Here is a 21,175-nt window from a genome sequence, read left to right on the forward strand (position 1 = left end):
ACACACACTACAGGAAATTTGGGAATGCAAATTAGCTGAAACTGCATGTCTTTGGACTGAGGGAGAAAACCAGATAACCCAGAGAAAACCCACCAAGCACAGGGAGAATATGCAAACACCATGCACACAGAGACAGAAATCAAGACAGCCTGGGAAGTGAACCCGGACCGTGGAGTTGCAAGGCGACAGTGCTAACCACTACACATCTTGTTTGTATTAATATGTGACCCTAAAAAATGTTCTCCATCGTTGCTTGCCCTGACATACAGACCAACAGCATTGTTCAGGGTGGCATGAGACTCAAATAGCTATGGCAAAAAGGGAAAGTGTCAGTACAGTGATAGGTTAGTCATTTGTCTGTTTCCTATTTATATTTTATTTAGGTCCTGCATAGGATCCTACACATAATGCTCACTTTATTTTGTTCCATTTATATATATTGTGACCTAATCTGTTTGCCTTAAATAAAACACTGAACACTGTGTGTTTTTCCCTACCTCTAATCCCCCCGCCTTCCCAAAACAACAACTACAAAAAAACTCAATATCACCCAATTCTGTGGCACAATAATAGAAATCATGATGTAATACAAACTCACCTTGGATTATAAAGAAATGCTTTTTTTTTTTTTTTTTTAAATCTCCTTTGAACAATCAATGTTGAGATTTGTCTGCTACTTATGCTCTGTAAAGCCTTCATAACTGCCCTAAACCAATTAAACCCACAAATTCTTTTGTGTGTATGTTAATTGGTCATTTCTGAGGCTGGTAACTCCAAATGAACTTCTCCTTTGCAACGAGAGGTAGGTTTTGGTCTTGGTTTCCTGAGATGGTCTTTATGAGAGCCAGTTTCATGATGGTGCTTAATGAGTTTTGCAAATGCACTTGACATGTACCGTATATACAGTGGCAGTCAAAAATTTGGACAGAGCTTGTAATTTAATGTTTTGCGATTTTTTTTAATTCTAGAACTATATATATATATATATATATATATATATATATATATAAATATAGATATATAGATATATAAATAACAACTGCTTAAAGGTGTATACCTTTGTTTGGGCCTGTGCACGCGAATGGTGATCATTGTATTTATTACTATTTTTATGACTGTGGTAGGACCTCCGGGCAAAATTCACATACGCATTTACACATTACGGCCAATTTGGAAACGCCAGATGTCCTAATCTGCATATTTGTGGACAGTGGGAGGAAACTCACCAAACACAAGGAGAACATGCAAACTCCATGCGCACAGAACCAAGGCGAGAATTGAACCTTGACCAAAAAGGTGCAAGGCGACAGTGCTAATCACTACTTCACCATAATAATTTCTATAGATTAGAAAGGGGTGGTGGTGGTGGGGTTTACCGTATGTAAACTACATTTTGGTTAAAATAACCAAAAACAAAAACCCCCAAAACACCAGTTTGCTTATAAACCAGAAACCCCAGTACTCTTCTTTTTCCCTTTCCACAGCATGGTATGCATGTGAGGGTGGGGAAGCCCCCTCTCTGCCTCTGAAGTGGGCGTGTCCTAACTGCCTAACGCCAGGGGTGTAACTCTGCGTGCTTTGCTATTGGTCACTGAGGACCCCTTATCTGATTGGACGCGTCACGACTCGGACCCGCCCACTCGGAGTCAGGTCTCCCCCAGTTTTGCTTTGGAGTCCGGGGGTTGGCTGTGATCACGTGACCCGCTGAATGCGTACGCGCCGGGGCCAGCAGTGAAGATGGCGGACGAGAGTGCAGACGGGGATCTGGAGCAGAGTGGCCGAGGCTGGGCGGACGAGGACACGTTTTACGCCATGGAGAGTTTGCAGGCGACGCTGCAGCACTTCGAGGCCGTCCTCAGACAGCAAGACATCTCGGAGGCGTCGTCCAGCGAGTACTGCGACAACTTCTGTCAGGTAAAAAAAAACAAACAAACAAACAACAAAAAAAAAAACCCACAGGCAAAACAAACGACGCAGCGAAACGGGGGATTGTTTCGCACCGGGGGCTAATGCTAGCTAACGTTAGCTAAACGCTGCTAGCAGGCTAAACTCTACATTATAGGTATGCATTTTGAATTCCACAATGTGTGCATGTGTTGTTTTTAAGCTATCATTGTTGTGAATCCTGTCTGTATCTCCAAGCGATTTTATTTACTATTTTTTATTTATTATTTAACATTAGTTGTAGTGTTTATGTAGTTTTTAAGACCCTCCTCGTGCACAAGTGCATTTTTAGGAGCCAGTGTGCCATGCCCTGGGGCACAGTTTGCACAAACCTTTTTCTTTTTTATTGCATGCATTTAAAAATTCAATTTCCATTGCATTCTGTAATATCTGTTTAAACCAACCGTGCAGGCTTAAATGCCAGATTCCAAGTATCCTGTATTATCTGTGTGTTTATTTCTAATATTGGACTTGAGTTGGTCAGTGTGGGGTGGGGCTGCTGTGTGTTTTTAGTCTGTGCATTCAGGCAAATTGTAGCCATGATCTTGTCTGTTGTAGTTGTATTTGTATTTTTTTTTTCTTTTTTGCAACCCCCCCCATTCTTCTCCTTCTTTTTGTTTGGTGCATGCACAACTTTGTGAAGTAAAGTTCACTAGTACAAATGTGTGTGAGTGAGAGCAGTCACGTAGCAAAGTAGCCAAGCTGCAGTATAGATCTTCATGGTCATAGTTTTAAAAGTTGCACAAATGTTTCCTCTTTTTATCTGACAGAAAAGTAAGATATCACAGATGTTTTTTTATTTTTATATTAATATTTTGGTATTCGTGTCTTTTAATTAGCAATGAGAAAAGTGTCGAACTTAACATTTCACAGTTGGAGCAAACCATTGTTGAGTACTAATGTAATGCAAAATCAGTTTATAACTTTTTACTGTTGTAATTAATTTTGCTTTGATATCGAAATTTGCTCATCAGGTCCTTGTTCCTCCTTCCCCCCCCTTTTTTTTTTTGCTGATGCACCTGACATGTCCAACATTTGCAGCAGATTTGCATAAATGAAAGTAAACTATTGGCTGTTTAGAATTATTTAGCAGGTTTTATAGTATTGACTTATGAGTTGCATAGTCTGATCACATTTCATATGGAGTTCAAACTCCCCCGGCCTCCTACCGGACTTGGGACCTGGACAGCTTCCCTTGAAAGGGCGAAAAAGAAAAAAACCCTCTCTGATATGTGATTTCCTGTCTAAAAGGGTCTTGGCATGCTTCAGGAAAAAGTTCTGCATGGCTGAAGTACAGCTGCATATAAGTGACTGTGACGGTACACATGCAAATGCACAGGCGCTAAAATCTAATATTAGTTAAAGTAAAGTCCTGTTTTTATCTCGCTTCATATTGATGTAAAAGCCAAAAAAAAAACTCTCTTTTGGGGAATTTGAACCGTTTCTAAAAATAACATGTAAATAATTATAGTGCAGACATTAAAGAAGAGTTTTCGTTTTAAAACACGCATGACTTGCAGCGAAATTAAGAGTGTCACTAAATGTGCAATTTATTTAAGATGTATGCAAAGTGCACAAAAATTGTCTGCCTGCCAATTTTTAAACCCCCGTCCTTTGTGCGGGTTAACTAAAAAGTGTTCAGACTGAGTTTATATCTCTTCATTGCAGAATCTGTTACTGTTTGCTTGCATTTTTGCGTCAGCCGTGTTTCTTGCTTAAATATTACAACGGCTCTCAGAAATGCCTGTGAAAATGCTCCTTTCTTTTTCGTTTTTTTCGAGGGATTTGCCATGCTGTTCAAATTGTTTTGACTAAATAAATTAAGGATGCGCAGAAATTGTGAAATTCTGGACCGAAAACGCCAAAGGTTTGACTTTATGAATGTAGTCTCGTGGATACTGGACTCGTGTGGATGCTGTTTTAATTTGTCAGAATACAGTGTGGAAATCCCTACATGAAAAAGTTATCGACTTTATCCTGGTGCTGTTGTTAAATACAGGCTGCCGTACCCATTGCCATGCTGCGTTATACCGTTGTGGTAAAGGGGGCTGTTTTTGGTTGGTATTCTGTTGCCAGCTGTGGGATCTTTTCCAAAGCTTCAGCTGGGTAGCTTACAGTTATCCCAGTCAGACCACAATTCACCAACACAGCACTGATGCCACGCAAGAGAAAAAAACATCTGCAACCGCCATCGGTGAATGCCAACGTAAGCATGTTTGATAAATCGGTACATGCTTAACATAAATATTAGTTTAAACATCAGCCATTGAAATTATTCTAACTTTATCGATGTACTTTGGGGAGTTATGAACTGAATGCATCTTGAAATATCATTAAATGTATAAAACTGCGAATACTGTACTAGCTGAAATAAAGTCACCTGTAACAGAAGTGAATGGTGTTATGTTTTTAGAAACGTTAACATTTATACTAGATAAAAAAAATTGTGAAATCATTACTTGTAATGAGTAACAGCTATAGTTTCTTGCGTTTTATAAATAATCAATATTTTAATGTTTATATAATAAGCAGGAATTTCTTCTAGTTAAGTATTGAAAGAGTTATAAATGCTTAATGGGATTTGAGGATGTGGTGAACGTTACTGAGTGTGCGTGCGTGTATTTGTGTGTGCAAGTAGTTTCAGTGGCGATTGTAAGGCTTTTAGAAAACAAAAAGCTCTGATAATCCATGCAGTCATTTGAGGTTAATTCTGATGCCCTGATACACTTTCACCAGATGCCGTGCCCCCTCGCAGCTCCCGGTCTCTCTCTTAACGGGTGTCTCTGTAGGAGAGACCCACTGAGATTTCAACCTGACGCGTCCCACCTGCTGCTTTTTATTGTGCAAATATCACTCCTTCACACATCTAATCTGCCTCAGTGAGAGATTTATGCCCTGTTTTGAAATTTACGATAAGAGGAAGAAAAACCGGCATCGAAACTGTGCATACGTGTGATTATTTTTTTATTTTTCCTTCTTTTTTTTTGGTTTTAAATGCATATATCGCCACATTGACTCCTATGTGGATTTTTTTAATTCTACATTTGTATGTTTGGATTTGAGGCAGTTAAATCTTGCAGTTCCCTTATCATCCTACAGATGTCACACTTTAAACTATTACCAATTGTTTGTTTGCTAAAAAAGTTTTATAACTGCTGTGATGGTGTGAACGTGTTACATTAATTCATTTATAACTGCGCTGCGAGCAAAAATGGATCATTTGCTTGAAAGAAGAGCAGTGTGCAGTGATGTTTTTTTTTTTTTTTTTGGTGCTCTGAGTGTGTACCTGATGTCGTTCCTTATCTGAGACTTTGTTTGCACAGTATGGAGAAAGCGTTTGTACAAAAATTGGACCGATTTTTCTAAGGAAGGTGAGAGTTTCTTAAAGAGAACAATTACTGGTGATGAAACACGGATTCATCACTGTGAGCTTGAGACTAAATGGTAGTGTTTGGAACGAAACTTTCTCAAAGAAAAAGTTTAAAAGTCAACCATCAGCTGGAAAATTCATCGATGTTTAAACACAGAGGACTGATATCCAAACTGCTATGCCCAACCACACACTTGTGCTCACAATGTCGATATTTTGCAAAAATTTAATTTTGAGATGTTAAATCATCCTCCTTTTAGTCCTAATCTCGCTCTTAGACTTTTACCAGTTTGGTCTTTTGACAACTTAAAACATTTTTAATAGGGGAATATGATGCCCTTGTTGACAGATGGACAAAGTGTATGGAGATTGTTGAAAAATTATGTAGTTTTCTTTTCCAAAAGTTAATTAAAATAAATTTTATAGTCAGAGTAAAGATCATTTTTGACTCACCTTTGTATTTGTGCATAATATATGTGTGTGTGTATATATGTATGTGTACTAGTTTTTTAATCATCAAATGCATAAAAATAGCAGCCAAAAAAAGACTCCCAAGGGCTAAGACTGTTAAAATGTTAATGAGTGTTGTCAAAGTCATTAAACACATCATGCATCATAGAACTGTCCTCATTATCTCATTTACTCCTAAGTGTTAATTTTTAAGTGTCACGTATACCGTTGTAATGACATTTCAGTTCACTTTTCAGTAAATAAATTTTTATATATATTTAGAAAACTTAATGGGTGATAAAGTTGATAAAACGATACCAGCTTTTCAATAATAGAGGAAGGGCTTTGACTTTTGGATGAGCAAAAGTAAGAGCTTTAAACGTGTTATTTCAACTTGTTCGATCTATAAAATCTTAAAAATCAAAGAAACAGTGTCTTTTTACTGTAAGTACATTATTCTCCCCCTCCCTTTAATCTATGCTCAGGTTGTCATGAACTTCTTACAAGTAACCTTGAAGCTTAAACACAGCACCACCACCTGTTCGCACAAGCAGGTTATGAGTTCGGCAAAGGGATTCCCTCTGTGTATGTGTGTGTGAGAGAGAGATGAGATTAATGGCCAGGAGGAAATCCCCCCCCCCCCAAGGTACATCCGTTCTGATCCCTAAGGTCCAATCAGCATGGCATGGCGCAGATGGTTAGAGGTGAAAATGGTCGATCGGGGATTTTCTCACACGGTCTCTTCTGAGTTTGGCAGCTCATTAGCTGCTCAGTGATAAAACATGGTGTCTTGTTGAACTTAACTGATAATGGGTTATTGTTAGGAGTGCTAAATATGGCTTCCCATATAAATGCCTGTTGTGTTTTTAATGTGTATGGTGAACGAGTCGTATGCAGATATTCAGATGGGAGATGTGTATCTAAATGGGGAAGACCTGTTTTTGTTGTTAGAACTTTACGTGATGAAGTACAATTTAGTGACAAAATAAAATAATAATAAAATAATTTTAATGTCTTTTTTTATTTATCACTCAGTGTGATAGATTATAGATTATAGTGGGATGGTAGATTATTTATGTAATGCGCGCACACACTTCTGCAGCCTGGATGTTGCACAATCCTGTGCTTTATTAAACTCTCTTCGAGCTTCTCTTGGCAGATGCAGCTCGGCAGATTTTTGTGTTTTGCAACTTAACAGTAGAGGAAATGTGGCTTCTTAGTATTCTGCCACACTAAAGTCTGTGTCATGGTTATTTTGACTCCGCCCTAACTGTTTTGTTATCTCAGGGATCTTCTGTTAATTTTATATTCCCTACAACTGTGCAATCAACAGTCCTTTCGCTTAATGCCAAAACTATGATTCATTCACGGTTGATGGTGCACCATTTCAGTTGTACAGAAAGTGTTGATTAATTTTCTGTAACAGCAGCTTCGATAGTAGGTTTAGCAACAATGTGGCGTTTTTAGTTATTTTTTATCTTTTAACAAGTTGTGTTTATCACTAAACTAAATAAAAAATAAAAAAAAAGATAAAAATCTAACTGATGGTTTGAGTCGAGTCTTCCCTAAAGGGAGCCCTTTTTTTTTTTTTTTTTTTTTGGGGGGAAGTGTGAAATGTCAGTTCTTTGTAACAGTCAAAGATGAAGATGCAACTTTTGCCGGAAAACTTTGCTTCCTCCCCACTATCAGGAAAGGCTTTTCTCCCTCTTTTTTCCTGTCTTTCTTTGTTTATTTTTACTCTTTAAATCAAAGAGGTTGGCAGTTGTTTGTCAAATGGGTATATAAGAAAAATCAACCAGGCTTGGTTGTGCTGGTATTTTAAAATAATCAACGTCAGGGTGGTGAGAGGAACACTTTATATTAGGGATGCACCGAAATTTCGGCCGCCGAAAATTTTCGGCCGAAATAGCATTATCGGTTTCGGCCGAAACGTAAGTAAGCGCCGAAAATAAAAGCCGAAATTGTCGCCACGCCTCTCCCATCCTCCCGTCTCGTTCGCGCTGTCATTACGCATCAAACACGGAGTATGTCGGCGGTTTGGAAGCACTTCAAAGTTTCAGATGAGGACAGCAAAGTTGCAATATGCAACATTTTTTTAATACAAACAAAAAGAAAATGTTTTAAACATGTTTTTTACTGAAGCCATTTTCGGTTTCGGTATCGGTTTTCGGCCAAGTGCATCCAAAAATTTCGGTTTCGTTTTCGGCCCAGAATTTTCATTTCGGTGCATCCCTACTTTATATTCCACATTAATGTCAGCGCTACTATATTGTTCGAAAGTGTTAGACATTTACAGAAATAAAGACTCGTACTGTATAGCATGGAATCTTTTCTGTTGAATTAAACTGCTCTAAATATTCCTATATGAGCAGAAAAGTGCTGGAATATACAAACAATTAATGATATTTTTAGCTAAACACCATGACCTTGAGTAAAAAACAAGTTAACACATGAATAGGGAAGTCATTCATTAATACACAGTAAACTGTCCAGTGAACTCGGCTTGAGACTTTGGCACAACCACGCCAACAGTGCGTAGCCCCATGAACACCATTTCTCACGGTAAATTGAAGAAAAGCCTGTAGGTTTACATTAACTCGGATAATCTGAGTAATGAACAAATGAATTTCTGTTCTCCGCAGGCTCTCATGCACTACGCCGGGAGTCGGAATTCGGCAGAGCACGGACTGACGCTGCTGGAAGTCTACTGTCTCTCCATCAACTGCTTTGCATCAGCGAGGCCGCACCTGACGGCCAATTTGTCCAGCGTGGCCCTCGTACTAAAGAGACTCGCACTGTAAGCATTGTTTTCAGAGAACTGTTGGTTGATTCATAATTAATGCTCTAAGCATGGGCCATTTAGGAGGAGGCGTGGTGTTAGTTATGTTATGAGGCTGCAGTTAAAACATTACATCATGATCGTGGAGTCTGTGGATGTAATTTCTTATTTTGTCACTTTCCTATTTTTCTTTCTCATTCAATCACACAGCTATGAAGATTGTGATTCTTTCGTGTGGTGATTCATGCATAGATGCCAAAATGGATAAAAAAAAACTAACTATTTTATACTTAATAATAGAGATGAATTGGTTGACAAGCCAGTGAACAGAAATGGCTGGTTTTCAGTTTGTTCACGGTTTTGAGTCGTGATCGGGTAATCCACCTCAAATATAAACTAAAAAAATGTAACACAATCACGAAAAATTTTAATCAAAATCGTGATGCGTATAAAATTGCAGTCCTAATCGAATCAGGTATGACTTTTATGGCTGTTGTTATTGCTCCCTAGTAACACTTGGCCGCAGTAGTCACTGGAATCATTAAAAATAATCTGGTCTTGTCTAGTACTAAGTTTAATTTTTTCCACTTTTGATTTACAGTTAGTCCTAACTTTAATATACGAGCACACGTGTGAACCTTCACCACATCTTTCTTTTCTCTATAACTGACTAATTGTTTCTTTCCCCCCCAGCATTGCTTAAATGCTGCTCTGTTCTGCTTTAACTAGGAGCTGCTTTGAGTTGCTTCTGTCCGTACCTCAGAATGAGATCCCGTTCGAAGCCTGGCTGCAGTTTCATGGCTGTGTTCAGGTGAGATGAGACTCTGTTTTTACCCCTTTTAAAAAAAAAAAAAAAAAAAAAAAAAATACACTTAAGAAGGGAGCATAAAAACAACAAAACCTGAACTGAAAATGCAGAAGTTGAAAGAGAACATCTGTATGTCAAAGAAATCTTTTTACCTTTCACTTTTTTATAATGTCTGTTTTCTGTTCTTGAAAAATTCTTTCACTATTCAATAGGAAGCTAAATAATGTAACCTGAAAACATCATTTACCTGAACGCTTTTCTACTGTTCTTAGGATTAGGGATTTCTCCAATTACGGCCTCGTCTGATTTATTAGGTTTCATAGAGACAGACATTTCTTGTTGTTTTTAACTTGGGTGTCTTAATGTAATTGTTTATGATGGATTATTAATTTTATTGACAAAATTTGCCAGAGTCTTCTTCTATTCGATAAAACCTATTCCTACAGGTAGTCCCCAACTTACAAACATTTTAATTATGAATTTCCGCAGATACGAACGGACCGTGGTTCTACTTTCGGTTAAATCACAGAAATAGCTCACATGTATTGTACAAATAATACACATTGCAGTGAACCAGCTACCAATATTTACAATTATATACAATATTTTTAGTGTGTCAGTGATTTGTATAAAAATGTCCAAAGTCCCAGTATATTGTATGTTTGCCATGTGGAGGTGCGGGCGAAATGAGTCGCCTCAACGGTTTTAGTGAATCAGTCGATGATGTACAAATGTCTGTTCTGTGAAGCTGTCCTGATGGTGATTAATTTTAGTTTTGGAAAATCTTTAATAAAACGGAGTTCACAGTCCAATACAGTGGAAGACTCTGAGACAAAATGGCGTCCAGGATTCCTATCGCAATTTAAAAGCGCAGAGACAACAGTGTTACATTTGACGTGTGAGATTCATTTTCTTAGGTGCGATTATGTTTCTTGGCCACATGATGGCAGTGTGGGGACAGATTTAGTTATGTGTATTTGTATGCTTTACATTGTATATTCATGTTAAAGGCGTAAAAGGCTTACTTTGTCGGACTTAAGAACAAATCCGACTTATAAACGTGCTCCCGGAACAGAACTCGTTCATAAGTCAGGAACTACTTGTAAATATCCAAATAACGCATCTTAATGCTAAAACAAAGCTTTATATGTGTAGTGCTTTACCAACATTAAAACAATTGTATATTTTTTTTAACTAAATGGAACATTTAAGAAAAAAAAAAGTAGGTGCTATAGACTTTATTCAGTAGTGTGTGTAATATATACACACACACACACTGCTGAATAAACTCCATACCTATGGTCAGAGGATGATGCTGCCGCTATGTACTGCTCTGGCATTTGTAAGCATATTTTAATTAAATATACTTGTGCATGCAGCAATGTAATCGACAGAATATTAATCTTATTAAAATAATATAGAGGCAAGGTGAGGAAAACGGAAGTAAGCCAAGGGCAAATGCAAGCGATACAAACATATGGCGTCCAAGGCCGAAAGCAAGCAACACAAAGATAATGCGTAGTAGTATGCCATATCAGCAGAACAGGTGTTGGATACACATGCAACATGTGCACCCATAGCTGCGCACACATGTCTGAATAAAGAGCAATAGACAAATAATCGGAAGGAACACAATCGGTTTTAAGAATGTGTTTAATAAGAGTAGACATAAAAATAAAATAGCATGTGCATCCACATAGTGAGTAATATAAAAAACAAAGTATGAGGCCCAAGATAAAAGTACAAAAATACAGGGGCCTGGGTAAGCATCAACAATGGAATAAATCACATGGCAAACTTTTTTGAGTCAGAACAACACTAATAGGAAGGTCAGTGAGGGGAATAAAAGCAGAAATGCCGCGATTTAGAATTGGCACAGGCGCGGGAGGAAAATCCGTTTGGGTACCAACAAACACCTTAAAACCGGTCTGAGTGCCAACACTTATGTTCAACAGGCTTTAAGACGGACGGAGCTAGAGTAGTACTAGACTCTGGCTGTACAGGCCTAAAAGCACGAGAAGGAAAGGGATATTTGCCTCCAGACGCAGTCTTTTAGAAGGATCGTGTTTGGAGTCATCCTTCTTGAAATATGTAAGCCCTCTCTCTCCTGCAGAAATTGCATCAAAGATCCAGATGGCTCAGACTCATCCTGGATGAAACTCACCGAGGCCCGGTCCATGACAGGTTCAGTAGGGTGGTAATCCTCAGTAAGGTTGTAATCCGGGATGCCATGGCTGTCCGAGTCGTCCAGAGGGATGTAGTGAGCAATTGCAATTAGCTTAAGCTCAAAATAAAATAGGTAAATACAACAAATTGGGAAAAAAATAAGACAAGTAATTCAAATAAAGCGACAGAGATGCGTACCCATGGCCTCTCTCTTGAGAACTGTAGAGTAAACCGGAAAGACTAGGAATGTATAGTAAAAATAAGCGCCACCCCAATATTTTTTTAATTAAACAAGAAAAGTGCAAAGATAATAGAAAATAATTTGTAAGAAAAAATAATTATAATAAAGAAAAAATAAGCATGAGGTGGGGTCAGATGACGTTACAGAACAAGGTAGAAAAATTTTAATTATAATGAGTGAATTTATTGGAAAAAGTTGGATTATAATGGGTTAATAATTTGATAAGGAATGAAAAAAAAGTGTACAGAGGAGGGGACTAAGTGTGTGCCCCTCCCCTTGCAAACTGTATAAAATGAGCATGTATGTCACATGTGTATGTTTTATTGCTGCAATAAATCCTGCCATACCTCATCCAGATCTGCACGAGTCCAGAGCCCTTCCTTGGTTCTTTTTTACTAGAGATACAGTATATGTTTAATATTTGAATTAAGGGCAACATTAACAAGTGTAAGATAAAAATTACCCACACATTCTTTTATCCCTTTTTTTGTAGCTTTTGTCTCTTTAGTATTAAAATAATAATATACAGCTAGGCCATGAGAACCGTCCCAAAGTCAATGAAAATTAAGTATGTTTCATGTAGTTTATGTAGCATAATATATTTGATCATATTACTAAACCCACATCTGGATGAACAAATTAATCAGTCATAGCTGTATGATTAGTTTAGCCAAACAGAAGAAGGTGCCTTCAGGCTTTACAGAGGCTAAACTGTGGTGTCTTTAGCTTAATTAAAAGTTTTTGTTTGTCTCTGCAGGCGGCGCATGAAGCCATGCTGGAGTACGGGAGCACAGACTTACAAGCGCTGGTGCAGATCACTGGAGAGGGCGGGGCATGGAGTAACCCCGCCCTGGTCGCACTCCTTACCGAGCAGCCCACAGAAGCAGATGAATGTCAGCAGCTTTGTATTTCCTTTTTTTTTTTTTAAATACTTGCAGCTGCTGTGTATAGCTTAGTGTTTTTCTTGGTTTTACACCTGGTTCACTTCACGAGCCGTTTGTCAAGGCTGAGATAAATTCTCTGGGGAGTTCACCGTCACTGGTTTAAAGGGCTGTATCTGGTTAATGGTTATATCTTAAAATATTAAGCACTTATTTATTTATACTCTAACGGATCAGTTTGTTAAATTCCGTTTTAAATAAATCACATTGTCTACAGAAGGGTTTATTACAATTTTTTTTTTAAAAAAAAGGATATCTTACTATTACAATATTACATCATTCTTCCATATGCAAACTCTCTTTTCATGTAAGTAATTGATATTAATCTGTTCATCTACTTAACAGTGAATGCCTACCTGGGTCTGGAAGGAGGGGACTTTCTTGAGATGAGGATCAAGCATCTGGAGAAAGTAGGAGAGGTTCAGAAGGCTCTGATCCTGACTAAAGCCTGCGGCAACTGCAGCCTTTTGCCCAATCAGTCCACTTTTCGCCAAACTTATGTCACACAGCTCTGTCGGCAACTACCCAGCGAGGACGCCATGCAGGAGGTAATCAATACGTCTCTTTGTATACGGGTTTGGCGCTAGATACAATACACTTTTATCCATTTATGTACATGCAAGCAACAATAGTCCTGTAGCGAAGTCTTTACTATGGAGGGCTACCCCAAAAACAGATCACCAGTTTAGATAAAAATAAGTATGCTGCTTTCTGCCGTTCCATTGTGGCTGAATCTCAAATGGTCATTTGTCTCATTATGTCACATGAAGTTGAATGTCATTCAAGATTGGGTCTCGGTGTGTGTTGGTGGGCATTAAATATACGACAAACGTGTTCCCTGATGAGATGCAGACATATGGTTAAAGTGTTACGTAACAACCGTGTTCACGCTATATTTAATTTTCAAGTATTTTGTTCAGCAAGATTACAGCATGTGGCTTGGCAGTGTGCCATGTTAATAATTAACATCTTTAAAGAAGTATTAAAGTATTTGAGTTTTTTTTTTACATCCAGTCAGACATTATCCATTGTGTTGTGCAACATCGCAGTAATTAAATTTCACAGCACTTTTGTTGTCCTGCGTCGTGCCATTCTAATAAGAGAGCGTCTGCGAATACTAGAGAGAACAGATAGAGGGGTTGTTGTTGATTGTTGCTCCTAAATAGGTTGGTTCGAAGGAGCAAGGTCCTATTCAGCAGTACATTTTCTAAACGCAGAAATAGCTTTGAGTGGGTGTGAGAGACGTATACTGGACTCATCCAGGACACTGTGGTATGCTGCACATGTTTCCTTCACTTTTATACACTTGTCTCAATCTGGTTAGATTTCTGCATTAGATGGGAAGGATGTTTTGGACATCATTTGCAACATGGAGACGGAAGGTGACGAGAACACGGCCTTCATCCTTTGCACCACTTACTTGACGCAGCAGCTGCAGAAAGGGAACCTTTACTGTTCCTGGTGTGTTTAAATTTTTTTTTTTTGTGCTTAAAACTTACTTTTATAATCTTGTGGTGATGAGTGAGTTGATAATTTATTTATTATTATTTTTTGTTTGTTTATTCAATTTGTTGTTTTTTTCCAGGGAGTTGACACTGTTTTGGAGTAAGCTGCAGAGGAGGCTTGATGGTTCTCTTGAATCATTCCTAGAACGCTGCCTTCAGTTTGGGGCCATAGCAAAGACTGTTTATCATCTTCTCTTTCTGATTCGAGTGATTCAGACTGAGGTGAGTGATGATGGAATTGTTCATTTCATTTACTTTACTCGTCAGCTTTATACAAACGATAATTGCCTTTTTACTCCCCTTTCAGGTAATGCACCTTGGTCTGGCAGTTTCTGTTGAACTTTGCGTAAAGGCCCTTCAGCTTCCAAGGCAAGAGTATCCAGAAACCAAAACCACTGTGTGCGAAACTGTGGCCTGTCTCCTCATGGAAGATTTAGAGATCCTGCGAGCATGCCAGCTCACAGAGTTCTTTTTAAGTCCCTCCCCAGAGATTTTTTCAGCGCTTGAAGATCTTTACAAGCTTCCGGATCAGAAGTATGCTGAAGAGAAGGCCGTAATCCCAAATTCGTTACGCTGTGAACTTCTGCTTGCGCTCAAGGCCCACTGGCCGTGTGACCCGGAGTTCTGGGACTGGAAGACACTAAAGTGCTACTGTATGAAGTTGCTTGGACTGGAACCTGAAGAAGAAGACAGTCCAGTGTCTGAGCCTGTTCTTAGTGTGCCAACTGAGGCAAACGAAGAGGAAGAACATGTTAACGAAGATAAGCTCGAGGATGCAGAACGCAGCAATTCTGAAGAGAGGAGTGAGCATGACCAGAAAGATGAAGGGCTATTGCAACAAAAAAGCTCAAAAGTGATTCTCTGGTCTTCAGAAAGATCCAAAAGGTGGCTTCAATACAAAGTACGTTGTGAGATATGCCAGAAGGAGGTGATCGAAACACGGTTGTCTCATCATGCCAGGAAGCACGTGGAGAATGGCACGTGGACGTGTCCTGTGTGTCTGCAAAAATGTGGTAGCAAAGAGGAGTTTGGGTCACATTCCAAAGCACACCTCCAGATGCCCGCATATCATCTGAAAAGAAAGAAAGTTAAAAATAAGATGAAATGTGAACAGGCGGTGGATGTTGATTCAAAAGACTTGGAACCTGGTGAGATAAGTTTGGACACATCCTCTGGTCTTTTCACGGAGCCACCTGCCGCTGTGCCTGATAAGGAAGCAGACGATGATTACATCACATTTGATTACATAAATACGCACTATATGTTACAGGATCGTGAGGTTTATGCTTGTCCCGCCACTGACTGTTTGAAAAACTTCAAACTTTACAAGTACTTAGGTGTTCATCTAAAGAACGATCACGATGATACAGACCCGAATGTCAAACATTACATCGAGATGAATAATCGTAGAGAGAAGTGCATGTTCTGTCGGAGAACGTTTATGACGGCCTATCATAACCAGAAGCACCGGAGCGTACATTATGGAGACTGTCCTTACGTGTGCGTAGTTGCTGGTTGCAATGCGCGTTTCGAAACAGTCAACAAACTCATCACGCACAAGCACATGCATAGTTTTCGGCTGTCCTACCACTGCGAACTGAAAGGTTGTAGCCTCTCCTTCTGTGACTTGGGTCAGCTATTCCACCATGAGGCTCAGCACTTCCGAGATGCCGCGTACACCTGCACCAGCCCAGGCTGCAAGAAGTTTTACTACTCTCGTCAGGAATTTCTGAAACACACAGACACCCATGGCATCACCTTCACAGAAAAGGACTTTGAGACCCAGAGGAAAGCGAGAAGGAAACTTATGCTGCCTGTTTTAAAGGAGGAGGATGGTACGAAAGGATCCTTTGGATCGAAGGGGCAAGGTTTAAATGGTGAGGCAACAAACTCATCATCATCATTGTCATCACAGCACTTGGAAGGCAAAGACTCCAAGAGTTTACCGACTTCTGTAGCTGTGTGTTTTGATGGTAAAACATTTACTTGTGGCTTGGAGAAATGTGGCAGGACATTCGAAAAAGCCAGAGATATTCAAAGGCACTTAAAAATTGTACATCCCAGGCAGCTTAAAAAAGAAAACAAAGTATGCAAAACAGCTGAAAATGAAAAGCATTTAATGGCGGCCAAAGCTGTAAAAGATCAAGATAAAGGTCCTACAAAAGAATCTAGTCAAGAGGAACAGGCTACAGATTCTGTTCCATGTGATCAAGGAACTTCACCACCCAGTAGTCATGTGCATCACACTCAACTGTCCGGCACATTGACTGAAATTGTGCTTGGGCTTAATCAATTAAGTCTTAATTCTACCACCTCCAAAAAAGCAAATCATAGTTCACATGCGTCAGCATCTAAAGTGCCACAAGTGGCCTGCCCTAAAACTGTGAACACTATATTGCAAACCAAAGCAACGGCAGTTAAAACGGAGTTAGGATCTCATCAAGCGGCTGCTGATTTGCAGAGGCAGCAATTAAATTCTCCGCCACCTCAGCCGGAATCGCCCCAGACGTCCGTTAAGGATCCCACTTTGAACGGCATCAAACCTTTCACTTGTGAAGTGGAAGGCTGCGTCTATGGGAGTGTGACTAGTAATGCTTTAATGAGGCACTATGTCAGAAAGCATGAGTATTCCGACGAGAAGGTGAAACGAATGGACATTTTTAACCCTCATAAGTTCAGACCTTTCAAATGCCACCTCTGCTGTAAGGGTTACAAAGAAAAGAAAGAGTTGAAAGCCCATTATATTCAGAAACATGAGCTGAGCAAGGATACGGCCGAGGAAATTCTGTGCTCTTTTGCAGGGAAAGTGGATGATTCTCAATCCTCTCCTCTAAAGACAAAGGAGGTCAAGATCGAAAAAAAAGATGAGCTTATTGGGAAGAACCTGCTTCTAAGTGAAGAACACTGTGTGTGTAAAGACAACACAGAAAGAAGCAATGGCAAAATTATGACCGAACACAGAAGTCTGAGGGGTAAGCAGATGTCGTCATCATCCCAAGAAGGCACTTCTAAGGATAAAACAGATGTTAGTAGTGATGCAGCCTCAGTGAACAGAAGGGTTAGTCAACGTCTGATGACTAAAGTGAAGGAAGATGAAGACAAACCCTATTGTTGTTTACATAAAGGCTGTAGCGCTGGCTTCACTAGGAAGTTCAACCTTCTGCGCCACCTACAGGCTGTGCATTACCACCGTTCCAGTGTTTGTTGGCAAAAGGCTTTCACTTGTAAACATGATGGATGTAACAAGCGGTTTATTCATCAACGCAGTCTAAACAGACACTACCGTAAGGTCCATCCAGTATCCGAGGATCCCATTCCGAGGTTCAAGTGTACCTTTCCCAAGTGCAATGCAACCTACCACCTGAAGAGCAGCCTTATCCGCCACAATAATCAAACACACCAGGCTCAGGCTCTGCCGAAGTCCGCGGCTCCATCTTCAGTCTGCAAGTTCAAAGACGTCTACAAACGCTACGACAACTCAGGTCCCCTTGTGGTGCGTCTACAAAGTACGCACAAGCGAGAAAGTTCCAATAGTGGCTGCCAAAAAAAACTCATCATCACACCTAGTGCTCAGTCTCTAAAAGTCTCCAAAAGGCCATCTTTAAGATGCTCTCCTAAAGCCGAACAGAATGTCGAACACAACAAAAAAAACCCAGAGGAGGAGGCGGGTAACAAATGTGTAAAACCAAAGACATGGGGCAAGTTTGTGTTCCGTACACCTGAGGAGGCTTTGCAGATGTGCCAAGACCGCTGCTTTTCTGAGGCTTTTCCGTGCATGGTACAGAGCTGCAATTCTGTGGTAACCAGCAAGCGCAGCCTGTACCGACATTACCTACAATGTCACAAAATGCTACACATCAAAGTAAAGACAAATAGAGACACCCTTTTTTATACTGCTGAACAACTAGAAGAACTGATACAAAAGAAGTCCACTGTATCCGCTTTGCCAGATTCAGACAGGGCTCCCAATGGGGTCCTGAAAATGGAGTATCAAGCCAAGCCTGAGAACTCTGCAGCACCGTGCCTTCCCATGAGCCTCCATTCTGTCAAATCCGAGCAAACGAATCAAGAGGCGTCTTCCTCAAGGCGGTCCCTTTCTAAATGCAGCGTAATGATTGGTGCGGATGATATGCTATATGGGGAGTCTAATGGCCATGCAGAGAGCCTAACTGAGGAGGACCGAAGACATACAGACTCTCCTGCGCCTCCTCTTGTGCCCCCTCCACCTCTTGATCTTTCTCCACCGTCTACTCTTAGAATAAACGTCAACAATGCTTCACTGGATCCTTTAAACCGAGACAGCAAGGCTGTTAGTGTTCCTGCTACCATCTATATACATACGAATGCTTCTGTGACACGTCAGCCTCTAAGAGGGAAGAATTCAGAACTCGCTGAACCGTTGCCCTCCTCACCTCATCAACTGGCTCAAAAAGACACCATGGTACCCAGTCTAGGGCAACGGGCATTCGACATGGGGGCTTACAAACCATTGGGTTTTGAGTCCTCTTTTTTAAAGTTTATAAAGGAGACTGAAGAGAAATCTCAGTTCGACCCCCTGCGGACAGTCTTAAACCCTTGCTATAAACCCGACGCTTCCCGTCGACGTGGTTCCTTCCGACACAACTACTCTGTCAAGGAGAATAACTTAAGACGGTCCGGCATCAGTCACACTCGGATGTCTCATTTGTCCCCCTTAAAGTCCCTGCTTTCCACAGAAGAATGTAGTTCTATCCAAAACCTGCGTTTTATCTTGGAAAGAGCCTTAATGGGTTGTGGTGACCAGGCAATAAAGCAGCTTCAGTTCCTCAAGCCTGTAGTGGTCCTGGAAAGACCCAAGTCATCCGCTTCCCTGCTTGATCTTCTGCCCTCTGAAACACAAGCATAAACTGCGCACACTGCTACTTAGAACTGTGTAGAGTTTTCCCTTCATGGTTTTTGTTTCCTTTTGTTTTTGGTGATCCAAAATACTTCCACAGTATTTTTTAATTGTCATTATTACAACTTGGTTAATGGCCAAACTGCCAAGGTGATGTACCTTGATTGCTTAATAGTCACAGGTTTATATGTGTCAAAAACAGCAAATAAAAAAAAATCTGGGAATTAAGTTGTTAATATTTATTATTATTATTACTATTATTATTATTATTATTATTATAATTATTATTATAATCATTATTTATTATTATTATTTATGCCCAAGCTGATGCTATGGGTTTCATGAGAATTACTGTTGTCACATTTATTTAAAAGACATGAAATTTAGTTGGCAAAGTAAATAATGCAAAGTGTAAACTATAAAAGTATTACTTTCATTCTTATCCTTATTTAGGAATACTGGTTAACTTGTTTTATTTTTAAAATATTTTCCCCACCTCTACATGCTGTACATTTAATCCAAATGAAAAATGCACACAGAGAACATCGTTACTACTCCTGATATAATCATATAACTTCTGTTCCTACACTGACCTTGACTGTGTGTATTTGATGGCCACGTTATCATCTAGACAGTTGTTTCTCACCATGAGCGCAGAAAGATGACCTGTCTAAGTGCAGTGTGTATTCTGTTCTGTAGTACATGCTACAGAGTTTTAACGTTATGTTACATCTATACAGATGTATTCACATGTATAATACATTTACGGCATTTGGCAGATGCCCTTATTCAGATGATGTACATGTTATTTCATTAAACATCTGAGCTGTTGAGGGTTAAGGACCTTGCTCAAGGGCACAACAGTACAACATGATTGTTCTTGGATTTTAACCTGGGATCTTCAAAAAATGCTTACAGTAATATCCTCATGGGGTTTTCCTTTGGGTTCTTTGGCATTCTGTAACTTCACAAAAAGGTCTTTCAAGTTGATTGGTTATGCTTATTTGCTGTGCATGTGAATATATACCAATATAATGCTTCATGTCCAATGATCCTGGAACTCTCTAGTCTCTGGTATTCACCTTAACGAAGATCTAGCAGTCACTGAAGATGAATTAATACTACTGCAGTAAGTTTGCATTCATTTACAAGGTGGGGGAACATTAACTAGGCATTAACAATTGGCAATAAAATCCATATTTCTAATACAAATTTATTGGAACAAATTGTATTCCAAAATGAAAGCAAATCTTTAAATTTCAACATAGACACTAGTGGCTTCAACCAGTTTTCTTAAACGGCCAGGGATGGAATGCACGTCTTCTTAAAGGAAGTTGTTTGGGATATTGATGAGAACCTTCTGAATCCAAGCCCGAAGTCACTAGTGTTTAAGGCTTTGTCTTGTAGACCTCCTCCTTTGCGTTGCCCCATAAAGGGAGAAAAAGTGAGATCACAGATTAAGATCTGGACTTTTTGGAGGCCATTCATGAGGTCAGCGTCGTTACACATAAAGGTCACACATAGTGCCTTCTGAACAAGCCTCCAGGGACCGTGTAATGATCTGGTGTTGCTTTAGTTGCTCAGGTTTAGGCTTAGTAATGTGGCAATAAAATGAAGTAAGGTGAATGTGTACTATAAGACCAGGTTATCACATCTATGAAGATTTCCCCACTGATGACAGGAATATTCCAGGACTCAGATTGTGACAGAATGGTTTGGGAGCATAAGAAATAATTTTAACACATGAACTGAGTACAAAATTGGGTGCTGTAATTAAAGCTGAAGTTGAATGAAATGCAGTGTGCAATGTTAGGTTTTTTTGGCTGGGCTGTGTATAATGTCTGCAGGCCACCAAACTGGGGTTTCTGGACTGAAAAACTGGTGCCGTTGCACAGTTCAGTTCTATTCCTGAAAAATAAATTTTTTGAATAGAGACCATTAGAAGGCAGTGGTTTACAATTTTCTGACGATTCATTCGAAATTCAAAAGTTAGAAATGGTTTAAAACATTAAGCCAGAAGACACTAGTTTGATGTAGGGCGATGTATTTCCACTGCATTTGAAACAAGCTGTCTGAACTGTGTTGCAACTTTAGT

General features: G+C 39.6%; 1 protein-coding gene across 2 annotated transcripts; it reads left to right on the forward strand.

Moving 5' to 3' along the window:
- The first annotated feature begins 1,674 nt into the window (after positions 1-1,674).
- rlf (RLF zinc finger) lies at positions 1,675-19,325 on the forward strand. Of its 2 annotated transcripts, XM_053509779.1 has the most exons (8): positions 1,675-1,914; positions 8,407-8,561; positions 9,273-9,354; positions 12,516-12,651; positions 13,045-13,247; positions 14,024-14,160; positions 14,285-14,426; positions 14,512-19,325. In XM_053509779.1, exons 1-8 carry the CDS (start codon positions 1,738-1,740, stop codon positions 19,087-19,089), a joined length of 5,610 nt encoding a protein of 1,869 aa, XP_053365754.1. In that variant the 5' UTR covers positions 1,675-1,737; the 3' UTR covers positions 19,090-19,325. The 2 variants fall into 2 exon arrangements, with proteins under 2 accessions (XP_053365754.1, XP_053365755.1); XM_053509780.1 differs by lacking the exon at positions 1,675-1,914 and having other exon boundaries at positions 8,445-8,561; positions 9,237-9,354.
- The last annotated feature ends 1,850 nt before the right edge of the window (positions 19,326-21,175 follow it).

The sequence above is a fragment of the Clarias gariepinus genome, chromosome 13, assembly GCF_024256425.1.
Source record: "Clarias gariepinus isolate MV-2021 ecotype Netherlands chromosome 13, CGAR_prim_01v2, whole genome shotgun sequence".
NCBI classification, from domain to species: Eukaryota; Metazoa; Chordata; class Actinopteri; order Siluriformes; family Clariidae; genus Clarias; species Clarias gariepinus.